The sequence below is a fragment of the Cyrtonyx montezumae genome, unplaced genomic scaffold (assembly GCF_038088225.1).
Source record: "Cyrtonyx montezumae isolate F1298 unplaced genomic scaffold, pur_monq_1.0 scaffold_3, whole genome shotgun sequence".
Lineage (NCBI taxonomy): Eukaryota > Metazoa > Chordata > Aves > Galliformes > Odontophoridae > Cyrtonyx > Cyrtonyx montezumae.
In genome coordinates this window covers 151,504,353-151,528,533 of record NW_027072034.1, presented here as the reverse complement: position 1 = coordinate 151,528,533, position 24,181 = coordinate 151,504,353, and the positions used below count along the sequence as shown (strand labels likewise).

Sequence of the window (24,181 nt, the reverse complement as noted above, 5' to 3'; positions counted from 1 at the left end):
CATGTCAGAAGGCCAGCTTCATGACTTTAAACAAACACCAGTGCCATTGCTTCCATGAAGTTAAAATGAAGTGCAATAGAAGAATTACAGTCATTTTGTCTGTGATGGAAGGAAGGACGAGCCTTGCTATGGACTGAGGTTTGCCTCCACAGAAAAACACCAGCCAGCTGATACTTGACCTTTAGATTCCCCTGAGTTGCCATAATTTTGGGGAAGTGGCACTTGTCAGATGGCCGAAGAGGGTGATGGAAAGGCCAGGAAAATGGCCAAGGGAAGTCATAGGAGGAAAGGTGAGTTTCCTAACGAAAATGGTCTTGCTTTGTCCCTAGCCCTGAGGCAGGGGGAGTCCTGGAGGATGAAACTGGTGGATGAAAAGCTTGACACAGGCCAGCAGTGTGCGCTTACATCCTGGAAGGCCAATTGTATCATGGGCTGCATCAAAAGAGGGGTGGCTAACAGGGCAAAGATGGTGAATGTCTCTCTCTGCTGTGCCCTTGTGAGGCCCTTCTTGGAGTACTGTGCCCACGCCTGGAGCCCCCAGCGCTGGAGGGATGCAGAGTTGTTGGAGTGGGTGTAGAGGAGGACCATGCAGATGATTAGAGGTCTGGAACACTTCAGGCTGAAGGAGCTGGACTTGTTCATTATGTAGAAGGCTCAGGGGAGACCTCAATGCAGCCCTCCAGTATTTAAATGGAGCTTATAATAAAAAAATAAATGGAGGAAGACAAGTTTTTTTCATGGGGAGATAGTGATAGGGCAAGGGGGAATTATTTTAAACTAAAATAAGGTTGATTTATATTAGGCAGAGGAAATTTTTTACTCACAGTGTGCTGAGGCACTGCACTGGCACACATGGTCTAGAGAAGCTGTGGATGCCCGATCCCTGAAGGTGTTCACATCCAGGTTGGATGGGGCTCTGGTCAGAGCGATCTGGGGGGTGGCAACTCAGCCTGTGGCAGGAGGTTCAGAACTGGATGATCTTTAAGATCTCCCTCAACCTAAGCCTTTCAGTGATTCTATGATACTATGCTGCCTATGAATAGGCACAAGGGGCAGGTAGAGAAAGGGAGTGGTCAGGAGGGGAGATGTCTAGAAGATGGGAAAAGTTTGTCCTGGCCACAGGTGAAAGAGTAAAGCGGTTGGGGGCCAGGATGGAGCAGGGTGAAGATCTGAGGGACTCTGAAGCAACAGGCACGGGTCTTGGGACAGAGGTGGGGGACCTGGTTCGGCCCGGTACTGGTGCTGAGCTCAGGGAGGGACTGCGGAAAGGAGGCGGTGGGGGGAGGAGAGAGGAAGGAGGGAGGCACGCTGCGGTGGAAGCCCTCTCCTTGGGCTGTCTGCGGGGCGGGAGGGGAGGCAGCTCCCGGGGAGGGGAGGGGGAGAGGAGGCAGAGAGGATATGTTGTTGAACAGTTTCTTACCGTAAGAGGGAGTTGGGACCCAGATCTTTCCAGTTAATCACACAACAAACTTAGATCATCGCAATAAAAAGCAGCTCGGCTCACTCTGACTCCTCTAGTGACCGGCTGTGCACAGGGTCCTTCCGAGGAGCCATCTCCTCCCCTCCAGCCTCCGGGGGGGGCCGCCAGCACCATGTGGGCTACCCAACTCCTGCCAGCCTTGCTGCTCCATCAGCTGCTGCTGCTTCCCATCACCATCCCTGCGGCAGGTTAGTTCTTCTATCACTTCTCTAGCGGCAACCCCCCATCCCTCCCCAGCTCACAGCTGCATCGCTCCCCTCTATCCCCCTCTCTACCCGGCGACCCTCAGCTCTACCTGCGCTGCGCCAGCACTGGGCGCGGCTCGGGGGGAGGTGCTGGGTGCCGGTGCCCATCCCGGGTCGGCTCGGGACAACCTGTGCTCGGCGGGGACAAGTTGCTGCTTCCATCACCTCCCCTCCCATTGAGGGGCACTCGGGAGTCTCAGGACGGGGAGATCGGAGAGCAGGAGGAGGACGTTTCATCGTTGCCTATAGCCAGGGTATGAGGAAACATCTGCCCGTAAGTGCTAGGATAAATGTTAATTTAAATAAATGGATGAGGAATACCCAAAGCATAAGATAGCATGCTGCTGAAAGGGACTGCCCTTGCTAGAGTTCAGCAGCACGAACGTGCTATTTCCAGACTGAAGTACTTGTAATTTCATTAGACGTTCCCGATGAAATCCGGGAGCGGGAAGGGAGGGGGAGGGGGGGGGTGGTGAGTGAGGGGGGAAGGAACAAACAATAAGTAATCAAGTGCTGGAAGCTGTTTAGCTGAATTTCTTTCCTGAAGTGTCCCCCTTGGACTGGATATCTGGAGAGCTAACTCTGTTTCTATTGGCCCTCTGGGGAGATGCTTGAGGAAAAAAGTTTGCAAAGGTTTCTACAAGCCTTTGCTTCCTTCCTTCCGCCAATATTGTTAGAGGCAGACCTTAGGACAGACAGAAACAAAACACAGCTACAATTCAGGGAAAGGATCTGCCAGAAGCAGGCAGAGCAAGAGCAGGCACATGCAGTGTCTGTGCTCAGGGGCAAGGTTTGAGGGCACCAAGCAACAGGTATGGCAAGTGGTGTCAATAGCTTCCAAGGTGTGATTGCATTTCCTAGGAAAAAATATAATAAATACTTTGAAATAGTATTTTAAAAGTGGGAAAGTTTATGATCAGAGTGTGCAAGTCCAAAAAAAAAAAAAAAAAGAATAGCATCATTTGCAAAAGACATGACAGTTCTCCCCCTTAGTAAGAGTGCAGTTCTGTAGGGTGTTGAACATCTCATGAAAGCTTCTGTGTTCAGTCTGCTCAATACTGATTCTGTTTTCATAGCCAGTAGTAGCAGGTGAAAGAGAGGTATAGCCACTATACTACTACATTTTTCCGAACTCCTTTTCTGCATACATTGCAATTTCCATTCTATGGACATGTGACGTTTCAGAAAATTTGATGACTAGAGCTAGTTTGGAACTTTCTGAGGAAATAGTGGTGGTTTTTTTTACTGGAAAATGCTGACCCATCAAAACTTTTCCTTTTAGACAGAAAATTTCTTTGACCTAGCTCCCTCCTATCAAATGAAAGAGAAATTTGCATCAAGAAACATTCACAATAGCTTTTAGTACCTGAGTGAGCTGTTCTCACCTGGGACAGAAACACATCAACTGATGAGTTTAAGAAAAAAAAAAACAGAACAGCCTTCTGTAACTTCATTTGACCAACCAGACAGAAACTGGCATATAGCCAAGTTCATAAGCAACTAGGTTTTGCTTAATCCTTTGATGATTAGGATGCTTTCCTAGAAAGAGAGGAAGTCCTTGTTCTGCCTGACTGTAGTCAGGTCTGTATTTTCCCAAGCTAATAATATTTTAACGGAAGAGATTGAGGGATTGATACTATGAGTATCAGTAGACTGATGATTGTAGTTGTACCCTAACCAATGAACTCTTCAGTTTAGTGTATGGTTCATCCTGACGTGAAGGGAAATTAGATTTCCTAAAATTCAGAATTTTTCTTAGGGTAAAACTTGTCTTCTGGCCAACTTTCATAATGACTGTTTCTTGGCAATGCTTCCTTCCTTAACTTTCCTCCTCCACCTACCTTAATATTAATCAATCCTATTGTTTGTCTTATGGACAAGAAAGATGACTCTTAACCATACACTGCTATAGTAGTTACCTTCGTTTGTAAAAATAGGTGATCCTCAACAAATGTTTCAGGATTTTTCAGTGTAAGGAAGGAGAAGGGTTTTGAATTATTTTTATTGAGATGTTTTCAAGAAAGCTTAATATATGTCTATTTATTATTTTTGTATATGAAGAAAGCTAAGTAATGAAAATATCTAAAATATATATAATAAGAATTTTATTAATGTTTACCCATACTATTTTCTCCTAATGCTCTGTAAAAGTTGAGTTTAAATTTACCTAGTTATGAGTCTTATTTATTCTGTGACTGGATCTTTTAGGTTTGGGCTCCAGTGTCCCAAGTTCTGTATGAAAACAATGTCCCGTGTGACTCAGTTTTCTTACCAATATACATGCAGTTATGTTAATGGGTAAAAAAAAAGGAGGGTGAAGAAGTTTAATGCTAGCAAACTGTCCATCCTGTCACTTTTGAGTTTTTTTTGTAATACGTAGAAGAGAAGAGGCTGATTGGTGAAAGTGATAAATGTACAAGATTACTATACTTTCCTAATCATTATTGATATCCTGTAAGCTTCTGTCACTTGCAGAAAGAAATTACTCTGAAGCTAATAAGTTTATCAGAATTTTCTTCCTCACTGAGACATTCTTAATATTCAATTCTCTTAGTATTTCTTTAACAATGTTAATCTAGTGAAACTAGGTCTGGGTATGTAATGAAACTAGATTGGTGTATTGCAAAAGAATGAATGCTAAAGATTAATCTAAATTAAATATATTTTTCTGTGAAAGACTGGCATCTGAGTGTTTCTTTACCATTACTCCTCAGCTCTTCCTGTAGTTCAGATCACTTGAAGAAGTTTGTAATGAAGATGTGAGAGTTGCATGTAGTTCCTATAAATAACTGTTGCTTCAAGAAATCCCATACCAATAATCAATATATGAAAGTTGTGTATTCCTGTGGTCTGCTTAGCTACGTATATTTTAAAGTTTAATGTGATTTATACTTCCCCACCCCAGCTGTAGATAGTCATTTTTCTATATACTATCAACAAAGCAAAATGCTACTCTGCCAGTTGGAAGACTGTATTCCTTCTGTTTAATGGAATCCTTTTGGTGCTCTGTGCCAGGGGCTGCTTGTTTTGCTCTCTCATGTAATACGCTCATGCCCTGCTTAACAGATTTTCTGTTTCTATTAATGCCATTTTCATAAGCAACCTACAGGCGAACTTAGAGTTGAAAGACATGAGATTAAAATGTTGCATAAAACTCTGGAAAATTATGCACTGAACTCAAGGAAAGGAAAGCCTCTTATTGGAGGAGTTCATCTGTCATTATTGTAATATTTCAACTGAGGCCAGGGTTGGAAGGGAAATTCACAGACTCCCTCAGAGAGCATAATATCTCCCTTTTGGATCTTTACACTGAACATTAGTTTGTCACTTAAGCATTTCAAACTTTTCTAAGGAGATTTGAAGGCTGGATAACTGGGCCTCTTGATGGGTAAAAGCTTTATGTGGGGTGGAAAGAGTTGCCCTGAACTTTTTGCAATTGCATTTAGTGAATGAATACTGGAATTTCACTTTCTCCCATCAGTCTTGAGGTGAGGGGTAGAAGGGTAGATGCTACAAGGCAGCATGGAGATGAGAAACAATTGATTTCCACACTTGCTTGGAAAGGAGGAAGAGTAGAATTGGCATCCTCCAGATGTGAGCAAAGTTTGTACACTGCAGTAAGAAATGAGGGCAGCTACGAGCATTGTGAAGGGCTGAAGATAGCCTAAACTTTCCTTCATCTTTTCTATGTTTTTTTTTTTTTGGCAGTGCCATTAGAGAATAGTAGAACTACTCCTGTATATGATTAGTACCAACACGTAAAGCAGTGTTGCAGTGAAGCAGAACTGGGAACATGCTCCAGATTAGTCAGATGTTCTGGCAAAATCTAGCTACAGGAGATGGAGCTAAATGAATTGTGAGCCTCCACCCATGTGCTGCCTGATGTGGCTGGCCATCCCTGGCAGTTCTCAGTGCTGCTGGCACAGTGCAGGACTGGCTGCTCCATCCATCTCCCATCAGCTCTAACTCTTCATGTGACTCCTTGCCTTGGCCAGCAGCACCATTTTTATATACACAACATATAGCAAGGCTCTTGTCACTCCTCATACAGGTCCCTCTTTGTTTTGCTTAAATCACTGTCCTGTCTGCTTGTGCTTTTCTTTTTTTCCTGCCTCCAAACCCAAACACTCCAACTTGTGACTGAAACCCCATGGCAAATGGAGCACACAATGCACAGGGTGCCTTGGAAAAAAAAGCACCACATATTTGTAAAGATTGTGGAATGCAATAAGAAATAGAAGGGATTTAATTATTGTGCAGATGCATAGGATGAAAAATCTTACAAGGGAAAAAGTTCTCTGTAATTTAGCCAGAGGTTAGATACAGCAAGCCAGAGTACAAACTGCAGACCGTTTGTTTCTGCCAATGGGTCTCAGCATCCTGCTGTGCAGATAACCTTTTCCTGGAAGAGAAAGAGCTGTCCTTTTGCATCTACCATCCAATTATAGAACATGCTATCAGTTGTTACCATTATCCTTTGTTTCTTGAGTTTTCATGCTGACTTTAGTAGAGAGTTACAAAGGATGGACATCGCAAAAATTTGAACGTTGGATTCCAAAGAAAATGACAATCTTTGCAGCTGCTAATGAGGGATATGTGTGCATGGGTGTGTATGTGTGTGTGGGTGTGTGACTGAGTGGTAATATGTAACATAAAGCCAAAAAGAAATATATTCTTTGCATTTCCTGAATCTGCTCAACAACTAGACTGAAAGCCAATATAAAAATAAGGAAAAAATTATCTCTATATTATATATTGCAAACTGCTTTCTAAAAATTGCAGATTTTTCTTTTTTTTTTTTTTTCCTGTGATGGTTCTTTTGCCAAGAAAATAAATTTCAGAAGTTAAGAAAAGTCACATGATCCTCCAGATACCTTTCTGAGAAACTGTTTAATTGTGACAAGTGAGAGATGACTCTTTGGACAGCTGGTTTTATTTTGGTGACATTCCGTCTGTATAGCTGACTGCAGTTCTTATGGGTATGGTTGATAAACTTTTTCATGCCAAATTATTGTTTTACATAAATAACCACATTAAACTTAATCTGGCATCTAATCTATTCAGTATAAAGAGTTATTTTCTTGGGCACATTTCAGAATTGTTTCAGTTTTTCATTATGTCTTTCCTTCTTTCTTTCCTTCTTTCATTCTTCCTTTCATTTTTCCTTCTTTTTTTCATTTTTTCTTCCCATCCTTTCTTCCTCTCTCTTTCTTTCCTTCTTTTTCTTTCTTGCTTTCTTTTTCTTCTACTCTTTTTTGCTTCCTTTCTATCTCTCTTTCTATCTTTTCTATTTCTTCCTTCTTTCCAAATGAGAAGTCATTTGGAAAAGATGTCCACTTTTTGCATTCTAGCCAGGAAACTGGACATTTCTGATACTGAAACATGCATAAGGAGAAGTCAAAATAAATGAAAGTACGTTGAAACAAAGTTAAAAGTAAGTTAAAATTATGAGTATTAATTCACGTTATCTAATTAAGTCTTCTAGACTTAAGAGAGAAAACTGTCTTGAGTGAATTTGTTTAAAAAACTGCTTCCTTACTATTCTCATAGATGGCAATTATTTCATGACCCAGTAAATGATTTTGATGTCAACATTCAACGTTTTATTTTATTTTAATTTTTACAGTGACCATACTTTTATACAGTCAGTCACTGTTAGCCTATGGTATCTGAAACCATCTTGGAACACCTACTTTCATGTTCACTTTTCCTTAATGAAATCAGTACGCTTATGGTATTGTACTGGGGCCTGTATCAATACACAATTTTACCTTGATGCTCTATGTCCTTTGAAAAGCATTATCTTGAAGATACATTGTTGAATTTAATTAAAAATATTTCACAAATCATATTTTATAGACAAAACCAAATTTACCTAATGTTATTCAGTCCAACTTTGCTGAGAAATCTTGCTTTATTGCAAACTGTACTCAATGATTTTGCTTCTACACAAAATTTGCCATGAGTGCTTTTATGCATATAAGTAAGCTTTATTTTTTTTTTATTACAGTATCACTGTTTACACTGAGATAAGATTTGTTTTTGATATCTCTTTTGAAAAACCATTTTGAGATATTGGATCATCCATCATTTTGCATAATTGGCTTTGTAGACTTTATCAAGATCTAAAATTTGCTTGTTTCTTTTATTTTCCCCCTTTTAAATACACACTTATGAATAGATTTCTTTGAGCATAACCTTGTTCTTTTTTTAAGTATAGTGTTTCTAGTTAAAAAAATACAGGATACATTTACTGTTGAAATGTTCTTCCTTTTATTTCAGATGCAGTTAAGTTTTTTATTCCTTTTTCCAGAAGGTCTTTCATATGATGGTAAAATTCTGATTTCTGCCCCTGACTCAAGTTCCACCAGCAACTTCCCTGCATAAATTTCAAGTAAAATTCAATTCTCATGTTTCTTTTTCTTCCTAGCTCAATGGATAAATTCTTCTTACTTTGGCTTGCAGTGATGATTGTTCTTTGAAAAAATTAGAGCTAATTTGATTTGGTTATCTGTTATAAAACAAGTAATTGGATCTCTTAATTATTCCATCTTTTAACTACTCAAGGTCATTTCATTACAAATACAATACAAAAATACTGAGCATCAGTCTAAAATGCTTACTGATAATAGAGAAAGGGAATATCTCTCTTCTATATTTCTGAAATAACACTTTATAAATTCTCTTCAGTCAAATATGTTTTAAATCTTAAATCTGCCTGAGATTTATGCATTGTATCTTCCTTTTCTTGATTCTTTTTTCCTCAAAGAATTAGTTTACTCCTAACATCCAACAAACATCGAACATGAATAATGACTAGTGGTACTGCTACGGGGCTGTTATTTTTTTCAGAACTAAAAAGTGTAAACATCTTTTTCCATCTACCATATGAAGATCTTTATCCAACTTACTTACATCAGTAGCTATCATTTTAAAAGAGACATCTTTCATTATCCTAGCCAGCTGAAAGTTTAACACAGCAAAACAAATGACCACTTGGGAAATTGCCGAAGTTCTAAAAGATATAATCCAAGTCTAGAAGTGTAAACAGGCAAAATAAGGAAATAAAACTCCTTACCAGAACAAGATTTCATTAAGGAACTTGATTCAAACATAAAACTTGAATTTAAATGTACTTACCTTCTCATTTGGAAAATTCAGCCTTGAGTCATTATGCATTTCTTCTGGTTAGTGAAGTGGGATACAAAGGTAGAAAGAAAAAAACGGAATGATACCTCTCACATTATGATGTCTCCATGATGGAGTTCTTTAATAAAGCACTAACTATTGCACAGATTAGAGCGAGACTTGGAAACCATGAAAACTGACTTGTTGAATACATCTCCAGACTTGATTAATAAAAGCATACAATCACAAAACTCTGTGACATCCCATAAAATGGAGATTATTTTCAAGGGAGACAGCAGTATGCTCCAGTGCTCTGAAATTATAACTCCTAAGCCTAAATATACAAATATAATTTAAAAAGTTATACTGGTGGAGGAAGGAGAAAGGGATTACCAGTGAAGCAGATAATAACAGATAATGTAACTAAAATTTTACTGTAGACAATAAAGGTCGTGTTTTGATCTCATTGTAATGTGGAAAGGTAATCCTTAGGTCTGTTGATTTCCTACATGCTCTTGATTGCCACAACATTGGTATAAATTGAGTGATACTGGTTTTTTATTATGCAACAAAAAGTGGGAAAACAGGTCATTTTTATGGTCAGACTAAAATCTGAGAGTCTGATATGTGACTTGCTGAAGTATTTGAGCTCGAAGTGGCCCCAAACTAAATTCACACTAAATTTCCTGACTGTCTTATAGTTTAATATCAGACTTACTATCTTCTACTAGTTGTAACACTTTCAATTGGGGTGTAGAACTTGTTCACATAATTTCAGGATTGAATGGTAGGATGACAGTTTGAGCACAAATCTCTTTTTAATGTGGGAAAAAGAGTCAAAAGAGATAAAGGATATGATTCTGCTGCAATTTTCTCACTAGTCCAGTTGTTATAGTTAACTAGTCCAATGCATAATGGTTAAACAGTTTGAAGAATACAGGTATGACAACTGCCTTGTGAGTCTTCTAACAGTAGGGCTGCAAAATGTTAATTTTCTTTATGTCTGCTTACCTATTTGGCCTAGACCGAAACTACTCCAAGATAAGGTGATTACTGAAATATTTTCCCCCAGATGTGATATAGTTTGAGCAAACTCACTTAATACTTCCTATCACAGATGACTATACAGAAACTTCATGCAGAAAAGATAGTAAGAAAACCTAAAGTTTTTTTCTTGTAGCTTAAAGCAACATCTTTCACTGTGAGGAATATTTATTTTCAAGTGAATACTTTACTTAGTTTTGGATGGTAGTTTCCATTTCCTCATGTGCTGTCTGAGCTTTGTTTTTTTTCTGCTTGACCATGGTTTCTATAATATTAAGAGGCAGAAAAAGGCACCACCTTCACCTTTTTCAATAATACTTTGAGTCAGCTGAAGAAATACATTCAGTTAGGGGTTGTCTTTGTTAAGGAAAAAAAAAAGTTGATTCATATTGAGTACATTCTTTTGTCCTTGAATTAGCTGTTACTATTTTCAAATTTAAGTGGTATGACAGAGTTCTCTAGTAATATAATATTCAAATACAAGAAGCATTAGAAGGCATGGCCCACAAAGTAATGATTAATCTAAGTTTAAAAAACTGAAATAAATGTCAGTCACGGAGCACTATGTAGAGAATATTGCACACTAGCTTTTAAAGTAGAACGTTTATGGTACAGTATTCTGAGATCTTAAGAATTAAAGCACCTTGTTTGAACAAATAAAAACTATTTTTTTAAATTTTGTTGTTGCTGTTAGAGTTGTAAAATTAATGTTTTGCATTATTCAGATGGTTCTAACAAAGTCACACCATGTATTTGGCACTTTGCCTTTTGGATTATAGGCAAAGTCATAGAATGTTTTTGTTAGAAAGCTAAAGTAAATCAGGCTGTTATGAATTGCTAAATGCAAGATCAAACCCATAATCCTCTTTGGACAACAGCTCAGTGAAAAAAAAAAAAAGCTTTACTGTGAACCATGTTTTTCAAGCAGAATAGCATTTCTTAATTTGTTTGTATAACATTCTTATTCTTGCATGCTAACTGGTGAGTTTGAGAAGCTATTATCATAGATAAAGATAATGACAATCAGAAAATGGGAAATGTTAGCATCAGGAACTGTAAGAAAATACTTTGATATTTCTGTACGGATTCTTACCTCCACTTGATGTAAAAATCTTGGCTGAGACAATATAGCAACATCTTGTAAGAAAATAGATTGAGACATTTACCACAAAAGCTTAATGGAAGACTTGTTTTTCTGTGGTTGCCTTAAAGAACAGATGCAATTGTTATTACAGCACTTTGGCTCTTTCATAGGTACATAAAAAATATAAAAATAAAAGCAAGCAGCCTCAGTGCAGGCAAAATAGTTTCCAGTAATGATGCTAATACTTAGAGTCCTATCATAACATTTCTCTCAGTCTATCGAGCCATTTGGGATATATATGTGTTGTGCAAATTCAAGACTGAAAATGCTTATGATAACAGACATGGATCCTAGACAAGATACCAAAATTGTTAACATTTGATCTTTTCAAAAAAGCTTTTTCCTATGAAAATAATAGGCACCGATACAGGTTGTCTAGAGAAGTTGTATATGCCCCATCTCTGAAGGTCAGTGTTGAATGAGGCCCTGGGAAGTCTGATCTAATAGGAGGCAACCCAGCCTGTGGCAAGGGGCTTGGAACTGGATGATTTTTGTAGTCCCTTCAGGTCCAAGAAGTTCTGTGATTCTATTTGGAGGGAAATTAATTTATTTTCTGAAAATACTTGTGCTTGGAATTAAAATTATTAGCAATTAGGTGCAGGGGAATAGTACTGCTCACCTTCAGCAGTTCTAAAAGAAAAGTAGAATGGATGAAGGGTTTTTTATAGATACATTGCAGCAGTGATATTATTTTCCTTTGATCTTCTCTGTCTCTCTCACTTTCTCACTTAATAACTGAACCTTGATTAACTCTGCTTTAAATATCTGATCTATTTTTATCTGTCTTTGGACTAACTCACCACTGAGAGGTATGATTTTACTGATTCCAGTAAAAATGTGATCCCTTTGCGATAAGGATGGAAATTCTGTGAAGGAAACACTTTACTTCTGTGAAGGAAGCCTCTTCAGCTTCACAGTGTGTGAAACTGTCACTAACTTAATAGTCCTGGGGACCTCAGCTATTGGAGCTTTACAATTTATGGAGTTATTCTGAAATTCTCTGCAGGGTGCACCAAACGAAAATGATTTATGTGCACTTTTCACCTGTATGGGAAATAACCTATTCAGGACAGTGGAGTGCTATGGTGAGGACTCATACACTGGCAAAACTCTGGCAAAATTAAATAAATTAGTCTGCAAAACTTGGCTGCTGTCACTGTGATGTGATCCTCTGCAGATAATAATAAAAGGACAGATGTGAAAATAGTTACATGGAAAGATGTTATGAAAAATATTGTTACCTAGGTCATTAATTAAGGATTTTTTTTTTATTTTGGTTTTTCTCTTCCTGCATTAACCATTGAATCTAAAAGGGTAATCTTGGATCTTTGTGTGAAAAAGGAGAAATAGATCAAAAGGGCAATTTATCCTTCCTGTGCTACTCATGTACCATAGAATAATGAGAAACTTTATCCAAAGGTACTCATCTCCCTTCACTGACGATGGAGCAGCTTGTATTGTCAGACTGGTTTCTTTGAGAAAAAAAACAAACATGTACATACACATTAGAAAAATTGTTTTTTTTCTTGTAAAATACAAAGATTTTTCCTCTTCCACTTTAGCCAAATTTCTCTAGACAATCTTCCCTACTTTATTTTAAACTCCTTCCCTTGGATCTTTCAACAGAGATACAGAAATAGATCTTCCTGTAGAAATCTTTTCTGTGTGGATTCTTTACATGCTCTAGCTTCTGTCTCCCCTACTCTTTTTTTTTTTTTTTCTTTAGGCTAACAATTCTTGTTCATTGACTTCTAAACCTGACCAAATACAGTGAATCTTCACTGGAGTAACAAATAGCATAATTGACTATTTTGTGTTACTTCTAGGCTCCAAATCTGTTATTAACTTTTGATTAAAAAGTTCGCTGTTTTAAAACAGTTTATCAGGTTCAGAGTGTGATGCCCTATAATATTTATATCCTTCTCTTTCTGATTTTAATTCTGCTCTGTCCATCAAAATAAGACCTTTGTTTAATTTTGTCATTTTTCATGATGTATAATGGGCATATCTCAGGGGTTCTGAAACAAATATTGAGCGAAAAACTTTCCTCCCACCCTTTTCGAGTATCATTCAATCCTTTCTTTGAAAAGAGTTTTTTTCCTACCATACCAACTTTTAAGAATGGAGATCACCTAAAATAATCAATCTCATGTACCTACTTGTACCTTAGTTTTATGAATTTCACCATGCTTTAGGTACCAGTACAGCTATAATTCCTTAGTAAAAGTTATTCATTTCTAATAGCATCTTTAATCTTGTGACTCTCCTTTACAGTGTTTTTTTTTGTTTTGTTTGTTTGTTTTGTTGTTGCTTTCTTCCTTGCTTTTTTCTTAGAAGGTAAAGGAAAAAGGAGAAATCCTCTTCATGACTATAAAAAAACAGGGGAGTTGATGCTCATCAAAGTAAACAAAACACTGGAAGTTAAAACCAAGCTGTTAAATACCACTGAGCAGTGTGCCAAGAGATGCAGCAGGAACAAAGGCCTTTCATTCACTTGCAAGTAAGTTATGTATCTCTATTACTATTACATTTTTCCTAACAGATCCTTACATAATACTCTTTGGCTGAGCATCTTACTGTAATTTTCACCAGCTGTGACTTGTACTGAGGACAACGTAAAGGTCTGACTTTTAAAAATATATATATTGCTGTTGCTCTACCTGCCCTGAGAGTATCTGTCCTTTCTGAAGATTTATCTATCTGAGCTGTTCTGTCCTAGCTTGTTCAATCTGTAATATTTTCCAGAATATTGCTGAAAAAATGTACTCGTTAAGTTGTGGATGACTTGTGCTGCACTGTAGCGTTGAGTGAACATTTCTGGGATTTTTATATCTCTTATAAAATGGATGTTGTCACACATCACAGCTGCAGTACTTCAGCATCACTTCAGACCATATTCTGTCTTCATTCTTTACACATTACTCCCACTGAAGTCAATGGGAACTTCACACATGGAGCACAGATACATGTACTGCTAAAATTCACTGGCAAGTACTATGAACCTGATACAATGGAATCAAACCTTCTCAGCTACATAGTCATTACAAATACATGATAGCAATTCTACAACATCTGCTGTCTCTTACAAACACATCATACAGCTGATTGCTTATCTGCCTTGTATGTATTCTCTACTATTTTTTGGAATATATCACTGTTACTTTTTCTTTGTATTAGAGTTGAATTGTCCCCTTGGCCTTTCTTAGTCTAGACCATTACCAATAAATGGAAAACATGAACACAGGATAATCTTCAAGAGAATGAATGGCTTCTGTACTAGTGAGCACTGAGCTAAAAGTCAGCTTTATCTTGAAATATAAGAAAATGTACTCTTGCTAAAATAGAAGCTAGATCTAACTGAAAATGAAAGCTCTTTGATCCTTCTTGAAGCCTTTACTTCCAATGCTGTCAGGTCTATTTTGTATTGTTTCATGCTTTGCCTATTTACATATGTAAACAATAAGTAGAGTTCACAATTTTTTGTTAAAAAATACTTACCAGACACTAATATTTTTCACTTGATACATGTGACTCTTTTCCCTATTGGCAGACCTACCACTGACACCATTGCCAAGTGGATCAGGTTGTTTTCAATGATCAAGAGATACTTAAGTTCTGATGTTCAGCAGCAAAAAGTATTGTAAAATTAGATTTCACAGTATAAAATTTTTGTATGATGCCATATGAACAATAGTTTTGTATTCCAACACCCGCTGAAGGAAATTGTTTCGGACTTCTTTAGTTGTAGCTGCTCTGACTAGTACACTTATTTGTCCTGAAAGAAATAAGTAGGTTAATATATTCACTGATTCTACTTTATATGAATAATTATCCAGAACATCTCTGCTTTTCTGTTTCTTTATCATTTTTGAAGATTTTTTTCTATTGGGACAGTCAGTCCCTTCCACTGCCTGACAGATTCATTAAGGGCAAACTCTGCCATACTCAGTCAATAAAAGAATAAAGAGAAACCACGAGGGACCTTGGGAACAGAGCTTGGAAGAATAGTACTCACAGATAGCAGTACTGCAATCAGTCACATAGCTTTTCTGAACTCAAGATTAAAAATAATTATAGATCTGACTCCTCATACTCTGAATTTCACATTTTTCCCTGCACTTGTTCAGCAGCAAAGCTAGCAATAGAGGTGTAGCTGATTACTCTGTGCAATCACGATGCAGAAAGAGAGATCTCTGTAATTGTGAGCAGAATTTCCGTATGGTACTAGATGAGTCCTGCTATAGTGTGCATGGTTCTTTGATGCTACTGTAAACACATCTGTGACGAGTTCCCATTTAAAGGAACTAGTAGTTAGTAATGTTTCCCTTTTATTCTTAGGATCACCGATATTTAACTTATCGCCAGTATATGGATATTACAAGATGAAATTTGATATCAAATGAAATTAAAATCAACTAGTTTACTGCTGGTTTCTGTGGGGACATAGGAACAAAAGATGACATAACATTACTTTTTAATATTTTATTTTATATACCTGCATTTTCCTTTATTTATTCACATTTTCATAACTTGATTCCAGTGATAGCACTGATCCAAACAGTAGATGACCATTGCTTAAATAACTGCACTTGTGTTGTCTCTTTCTTACTTACAAAACTGTAATAGTTTCATACACTGTCATCTTCGTACATTCTGTTTTGTCATTATATTCCATATTTAGACAGCAAGAGATTCCACTCTAGACAACAAGATTCCAGTACCTGATCAGGAATTTTACTGATTATCTCAGTACGTATAGCAACAACAAAAATTGTGATCAGTAGTATCAGTAGAAGAAAGTCTAAGAATTTGCCTAAATGTGTTGACTTCAGAACTGTAAAAATCCTCAGGATTTGTGTCCAAGAAAAGATTGGTAGAAACTTTTATGTGCAGAAGTACATGTAGCCAAGCTGGAAGGAAACCAAAAGGCAACTGAAAGGCAAAAAATGAAAGAAATGTTTGTAAACAGTGCATTCTGCATTCCCACTTTAAAAAGGAGGAGGGGAATGGAGAATGTAATTGGAAAGGCAGGAAAGGTCAAGGTTATTTTTGTGAAGATGGAGTTGAAGGCACTTGGATATGCTCATATTTGAGAAGTAGCCAGGAGAGAACAGAAGGCTGAACAAAGGCAGAAGGATGAAGGTTAGCAGGTTGGAAACATTTGAAGTCAACAGAGTAGAGAGAGCAGTTGGATGAAAAATCTGTTTGGTGATGGAAAAGATAATGAAGAGGATGTTTGAAAGAGGGGAGGTTGGATAGGATCTTGTAATATTTTAAACTGAAGCCAGCAAATTCTCACACAGAAACTTGTGTGGCAAGAGGAGAATTAAAAGGAAATCAAGATCTTTAAGATGGAGATGCGGTGCACAGCCAAAGTAAGGATAAAGTGTAAGGTTCCATGTGTCTTTTGCATGCTATCAGGTAGTGTTAAAATGGCTTCTCAGATCAGAACAAAATAGCTGAGAATTTTTGGGTTTGCCGATGACCAGTACAGATTTCATTGTCGTTTATAGACAATAGTGTCATGTGAGTGTTTTGTTATATTTTTTCTACTGGAAAATTAAGAGAAAAACAGTTCTTCGGGGTTTTTTTTACTTTTGTTTTGTCTTATTGTTAATTGAAATAAGTTATGCTCCTCCAGACAGTTAACTGTTTTTAAAACCCTTTAAAATATTTTACCTATAGTTAAGAAAATTTCTTTCAGAATACTGTTGAGATTTAAACTCTTCATATTCTATCTAAAATATTGGCAAGGAGTGGTCTTGCTGTTCTGATTTCTGTTCATTTTCCTTCCTCCTCCCCTCCCTCCCCCCCCAATTCTGCTCAATTCAGCACACTTTGTACTCTATCCTTGAAACCAGTTAAAAATAAGAGAGAAAAGAAAAATGAAGCAAAGCAAAGCAAGGACAAAGTTTGGTACACTATCACAGTTCAGATTATTTATAAAAATAAAAAATAATCTTGTTTTCAAATAGCTCTGTTGTTCTAGGCAAGAAACAATCTTGTACTTGAATTTTCCTCAAGCTATTAATGTGCTATTAGTGTGAGGTAGTTAACTATTTCACAGGCATATTTCAAGAAAACCAGAGATGTTTTAGTCATTTATTTTTATTTTTTCCTTCCCAGAAAGCAACACAACTAGGGACACAAATGCTCTCTCAGTCACATTTATCTCACTTTTCAAACAAAGCTCTTTAACAAGGGAACTCTTAGATTAGTGTGAACAACCAAGCTAGTATTTAATGTAATGGCCACATCAATTTAATTTCTTTGTTTCTTTGTTCTTGTCAACACAGTTGTGGGTTTAAATAGTAATTTGGGCTGTTTCTCTGACTTTACCAGTAAAAATAAATCTGATGTCATTGCAGTCATTGCTTGCTCCTTGGCAAGCCATGTGTCATTATTATAAACCACACAGAGATTTTTTTCTCATCCAGATTTTCTTTGCAGGGCCTTTGCTTATGACAGAGTTACAAAACGGTGCCATTGGTTATCCTTCAACAGTTTGACAAATGGTGTGAGAAAGAAGCAAGACCATGCGTTTGATCTGTTTGAAAAGAAGGGTAACTGATTTATTTATTTATTTATTTATTTTATTTTCCCAACTATGGATGGGGGATAAAAGCTGAAGTCAGACAGTGATTTTTTGGCTGTAGATGTATTGTGGGCATCAGGTGGTTATATGCATTCTGAACATTTTGCAGCTTTATCTGCAAATACCTTTTTTTTTTTTCCCATTTCTTTTTTTTTCTTTCTCTGTTATGCAAGGGCAGTGATGTTTACATGCTTGTTCTTACCCATTTTCCAACCTACATGTTCATCTAATATCACGTGTAGTAATCTGAATTACTATATCAGCTTGCTACTTACAATCTCAGTTGTATTATTTACAATTATTGAGTTACTATTGCTTTTATTTTCCTAATTAATGAGTGGGGGTGTTAAGTCCCAAGTTGTATGAACTCTTGTCAGTCAGGCACGTTGGTAATATTTTCAGTAGCTGCCTTTGTCAAGTTAACATTCACAATTTTTTTTTTAAAAAGGGGACAAGAATGTATGTGGACAGCAGAAGTATGTTTTGAGTAATGATGCCTCTAAAGATTATTAAAAATGTATTCTTTTTACGTGAAATCTGACGGTGAGCTCTATTTTTAGATACACTAATAAAATGTCTAATGAAAGTCCTAATTTTCTTTCCTTTTCTTTCAATAGACTATGTCAGAAACTGTATAATTGGAAAAGGAGCAGAGTACAAAGGAACAATATCTATTACCAAAAGTGGTATTCAGTGTCAGGCCTGGAATTCAATGATCCCCCATGAGCACAGGTAAGAGTTCAGGAGCAGAGACAGTGGGAATAGTGCTCAGACAGATTCCACAAAGCACAGCTTGACTTATTAGCAGACAAAGAATTTATGAGAACACTGACCTTAAACAACAAAATCTCTTAGGAGTATTCTTGCCTTTCCTCAAGAGATGCCATTCTCCAGGTCCCAGAAAAAAAAACCAAAAAACCCCCCAAAAAACAAAAACAAAAAAACCCAACCTTTTCAGACTTTCTCCAAAGAGTTCTCTCCAATACCAGCTTGTGTGTCTGGATCTCTTCCTCTACTGCACTGGATTTTTTAGCTGTTTATTTCCTTTTGATCTCTTACCTCCTGGCAGTAGGAAAACAGCTGCTTTACTTCAGCCTGGAGTCTGAAAGTTTATCACTGTTTTCTAATGGACTCCTAGGAAATGGGTCATTTTAAAAAATATAGTATAGGAAATGAAGGATGGTAAGAATATCAGCCCACCTATTTGATCAGTGTATGATTATTGTTACCATATTTTGCATAGTTACTATTTATTCTGTACTATTTGTAGAATATATTAAACTCCATAAAGCACTTAGACCAGGCAATAAATACATGAAACGACTGTGCAGAAGATTTAAATCCTTTCCTTCAGATCATATAAGCAGTAACTAAAGACTGATGCAGCTAAACTTTTGAGTTTAAGATCTGGTACAGTGAGGAACTGAGGGCATATCTACACCCAGAGAATAGCCCCATTCCAAATACATTAGGTAAAGAAAAGAGAAGAAAACAAAATACTGATGCCAGGAAGAGTAATGATAAAAGCAGATGGAAACACAGCAAAAGTTGCTGGAAACTATCTAAAAAACTGAGGCACTTGTATACTCTTATGAACTTTTCTGTTTGACTCTTTTCAATTTAGTTTCAACCATTTAGATGATAAACCCTTCAGATACAAAAAGATGTTTTCTCTCACCCGATAGTTTCCCATTCACATTGCTGACTTTTGATCTCTTCTCCCAACATCAGCACTTTGCTTAGCAAGAGCCAAGCTGGAGACTGCTAATGAGGAACTGGGCTGTGTACTGCTCAGTCCTGTCCTGACCAAATCTATCTAGAGTGCAAGATGAAAACTTGGAACAACTTTAAAAGGCAAAAGATACTTGGGATCTCTCCTCTTATAATGTGTCACAGAGCTGAGCCTCAGGCTTGGACTTGACTGGACTCAGTTGCTTACAATATAGATAGTAATGTGTCTGATTTTCAGAGTTGGACCAGACCAAGCTTAATTGTGAACATATGATAAATGCCATCAGCTCACATGGCAATGACCTCTCGAGACTCAACACTTTGAGGTACACAATATTCATCTGTTAGAGGTGAAACAATTCTCAGTAATGACAGAATAAGCAGGGATAAGCATTAATTTTATATAATATGTATGTGACTACATAATAAAATAAAGAAATATGACACTAAATTACATTTTAATACATAGCAAACATGGCTCTATATAGTACAATTAGACAGCCACTCTTCTGTGATGAATTTTATGAGAATGACTTTTCTCCTCTCTTGTGCAATAAGTTTAATTTTTAAAAGGTCACTGGATAAATGAGGTGGCTGCTTGCTAATTTTGTTTTTCAACATCAGAAAATATGATTTCATCATCAGAGACATGAGGGAGATGGGAAGAAGCAGACAGTAGTGGTGTGTTTGGAACTTATTATGAAAGTCTTAGATTTTTAGGTCAGTTTTTCTCAGCATCTGATTGTCACAAACTGCCATTTAGAAAATAAATCCTTTTTTTTCATATTCAAGGGAGAAATATAATTTACTGACTTTTTCTTGATCTTTCCAACAAAATTTGAAATAACTTCAAACTTCAAATTTTGGTTAAATTTAATTAATTATATGTTTAATTATTTTTTGTTCCAGTAATACCTGAAGACTTCTCAATTAAATCAGGATTCCATTATTTTAGTTCCTATCCTTGCACAAATTACAAAAGTCTCTCTCAAAATTTTTTTTCTTAAGCACTTATTATGTGAATGGCTAAAACCACTGTAAAATTGGCTAAAGCCAATAGGAAAAGAGTCTAACAGAAAAAGTCTGACTGGACGAGCACTTCACAGGTTTTTTTGCTAGTTTAGCTGTGTTGGAATCTGCTTATATTATTACTCTTACTGGCTTCATATTCTGGCTCTGTTTTCTTTTCCCTTGGCTAATACAATTGGACTTAACCAGTATACAAATTTAAAAGTGGGTCTATTGTATAATTCTTATTGAGTCCTTAATATGTCTCATCTTTTCCTCCCTCAAGAATATTGCTTCCATAAGTGTTGAAGCTACTTGTGTATGTGATCCATCATGACTTTCTAGTGCTACCCTTTAACAATGTTTTTTGATGTTTTAACATTAGACCTGCCATAATTTGAGACGCCAATATTTTCTAATGTCCACTGTATGTATGCTGAAAAATTTTCCAGGATTTTTTTTTTCTAACCTACATTGACATATCACATGACCATATATGCAGATTGTAACGTAGCATCAGAAAAAGTTCTCCAGAATTGTATTTACTAAATTTTTTTAAGGGTTTTTTTTTTTTTTCAAGACTGCAGAGGGGAAATAGAAGCAACAATGTCATAAGTAGCAGTTATGACATATATGTCATTCTCTTCCAGCATCAAAAACCATAAAAGCACTTTTAAGTACTGCTTCCATGTTGGCTTGACTAGAACCAAAATGTGATTAACAGAGGCATTTTCTACCTCAGTTATTTCAAAGATAATATTAACTGGAATAAAACATGATTAAAATGTCACTTTGGAATTGTTGGAATTTTCTGTTTGTCTGCTTTTATATATTTATTTATTCATTCATAACATAGCATTAGCCAAGGACAACAGAGACCGTATATTTCTCATTTTCTTCTGTATATAAACTAAATCAGTGTTTGTATATAAAGACTGTCTCCAGTGCTTCATTCATATTCGTGAACTCAAGTACCTACATAAGTTCAAAGAAAGTTAGATGAAATTTTATAGCATTTTTTTTCCTCACAAATATAGATACTTTTGAATTCTCTTGGTGATTAAAAATAACAAAAAAGAAGCCAAAAAAGAAAAGAAAAAATATTCATTAAAAAGTGCTGGTCTTTTCCAGAATAAAAAAGTGTAGTTTATTTGTAACGTTCCCGCAATTTAAATGTATTGAAGAAAAAATGGAACAAATGTCAGAAATCACAGACATGAAATGAACTATTAACTATGAAGCTAAATTACAAATTTTTTCTGATATAGAATGTATTTTTCAAAACTTTTCAATTGAAAAAAAGAAAAGAATGTCATGGAATTAAGCATAATTCTGAATTGAATACTTGTATATATATATGTTTAACTATAGAATTTAGCTGATGTTTAAGCAACATTGCAATTAATCTGTCAGTGTAGGAGCAGTGGGTTTGTCTGCAATGTGCTGTCTGTGCAGTTATGAGGACTTAGGTTGGGCTTCTTACTATGGGGTTAACATTTTTTGTCTCTTCAACACATAATGTTACAGACAAGGGAGACAAAAGCTTAACCCTGGAGGCTTTCTATTTCTATTTGATTGACTGGGCATCAACAGGGAAGTCTCACTGAACATATCTGTTAGGCCAAAAATACAGTATCAGCACACATTTCTATTCCGTCCCTTAAGAGAACCAAAGTGCTTTAGATTAACCTGAAAACTTCTAATGCAAAGGAATAATGCTACTGTTATTTAATAGGCTTTTATACCAAAGGAAGAAAATATAATGAAATGGTGAGAAAAGTTTTTGTCAGTGAGGTAGCTCTCATACGACCCAGTTTGTGCAATAGCACTGACAAGTGGGTCCTTATGTAGCAGATCCTATGGTGACATCAGTAGGACGTGTGTCAAAACATGCAGCAAGTTATTGGAAGAGGGATCTGGGGCAGTTTCTGGTACTGGAACACAATGCAGGCATAGTTTCAGTGTGACACACTGCTCAGCCATGTTCATGTGGTGCTCAATTCTAACTGCTGCCTGACCATGTATGGCACTTGTCTGTGGTCTTTATGGTATAGGTGTGCATCAAGCCCAGCTGGGCTAAGCCTGCTACATGTGCGCAAAGTATAAATGAACCGCAGGTCTGACATGCCAATAGTTGTTACTTCTACTCCCATAATAAATTTACTCTCCTTGTCCAGGGGTCTTCTAGAGCCAGATAAATGGCTCAAGACACCTGAGGAATAGGAATAAAACTTTCTAAGGCAAGCTACAACCTAAACAAATTGTCCCAGATGTAGGTCATTGTTTGAATAATCCTGACTGAAGATGTATATTTGTGTATGGACAGATACTTGGATGTGTTCATTTGTGTAGGTAGGGTGGAGGGAGAAGGAAGCAGAAATATGATTGTTTCTAACTGTTTATAAAAAATAGTATGATTAACACTGAAATTTGCATGCTCTGATGCTGTAATGATTGTCATTTTAAAACTAGCTTTTTGCCTTCGAGCTATCGGGGTAAAGACCTGCGGGAAAACTACTGCCGAAACCCCCGAGGGGAAGAGGGAGGGCCGTGGTGTTTCACCACCAGCCCAGAGACACGCCATGAAGTCTGCGACATCCCCCTCTGCTCTGAAGGTAAGGCAGTGCTCATGCCAAAAGATGCCTTTCTTGTATAAACAGAACCTCCATTAGCTTCAGTAATACTCACATATGGACTTTGCAGTAATAAAAGGTGACTTCTTAGCTAGAATTAATACTGCTGCAAGAAAAGTAGTCTGAGGAAAAGATCTTGAACACATCAGGATCAGTAGCTCTTGCTCAGGTCACAGAAAATTTAGAACAATGAAGTTGTGCTGATTGCAAAAACATCTCTTATTTCATTGTCTAATACAGAGTGATTGCATTAACAAGTTTGTTACAACTGCTGATTAAATTATCTAATGCAAAGTCAGCTTTTCATTATTTTTTATGAAAATATGTAAGTAGTGAATTACATGACAAATGCTTAAAGTAAAAACGTATTTTGCTTTTCAAATGAATTACATAAATAAGGAAAACGTTTAGGAAAGCCAGTCGCATTCCACTTTCAAGTCACAGAATTTGAAATTGAATTGATGTGCATCATCATGTCTGACTTATGTTCTGTTAACTTCCAAATCAAGCTTTTATATCTTGTTAATCAGCCAGTTCACTTCTAGTCAATCAGTTCATTTAAATACTTGTCAACGGTTTATGGGCTGGTTCAGCATGACAGCCATGACAATATTCAAGTTAGGATGCCTCCAATTTTCCCACTAATATGTTATGTCCAATAGTTACAGAATGGAGGGGTAATGAAGGGGAAAGGAGATAGGAAGAGAATGATTTATAAGTAGTTTGAAAATCTATTAAGAACTCATATTTAAAGATCAAGTGAGTTTCAAATGGGTTAAGACCTGGAGCTTACTGAGGGATCAAGACTTTGGCTGTGAATGTTTTGACTGAAGAATGAGATCTGTAGTTGCATAAGTTACTATTTATGAAATACTCCTTAATTACATTTACTCTAATTAGAGTGCACTTGAGAAATGTGTCTATAGTTAATTATGTTGAATTTATTAGATTTTAAGATTTTAATTTCAAATAATGCAGCACATTTTTTTAACTGCAATTTCAAATCCCTTTCGTAGCTTTTACTCACTCTTCCTCCACCTTCCCACTTTCTTAAACCAAGACTGAAAATGTGTAATTGTTTAAGCTACCAGAAAGAGTTAGTATTGAAAAGAAACAAGATTATACATAGCTGAAAGTGCTGTGAATTTAAAGACTACTTACTGAAATTAGTAA

At 36.6% G+C, this 24,181-nt stretch overlaps 1 protein-coding gene across 1 annotated transcript in view; it reads left to right on the top strand.

Moving 5' to 3' along the window:
• The first annotated feature begins 1,541 nt into the window (after nucleotides 1-1,541).
• HGF (hepatocyte growth factor) overlaps nucleotides 1,542-24,181 on the top strand; it is a 58,497-nt gene continuing 35,857 nt past the window's right edge. The window contains exons 1-5 of the mRNA XM_065741593.1: nucleotides 1,542-1,668; nucleotides 13,376-13,541; nucleotides 17,492-17,604; nucleotides 18,254-18,368; nucleotides 22,848-22,990. Coding sequence (XP_065597665.1) covers nucleotides 1,593-1,668; nucleotides 13,376-13,541; nucleotides 17,492-17,604; nucleotides 18,254-18,368; nucleotides 22,848-22,990 — 613 coding nt within the window. The 5' untranslated portion in view covers nucleotides 1,542-1,592. The remainder of the gene's footprint in view (nucleotides 1,669-13,375; nucleotides 13,542-17,491; nucleotides 17,605-18,253; nucleotides 18,369-22,847; nucleotides 22,991-24,181) is intronic.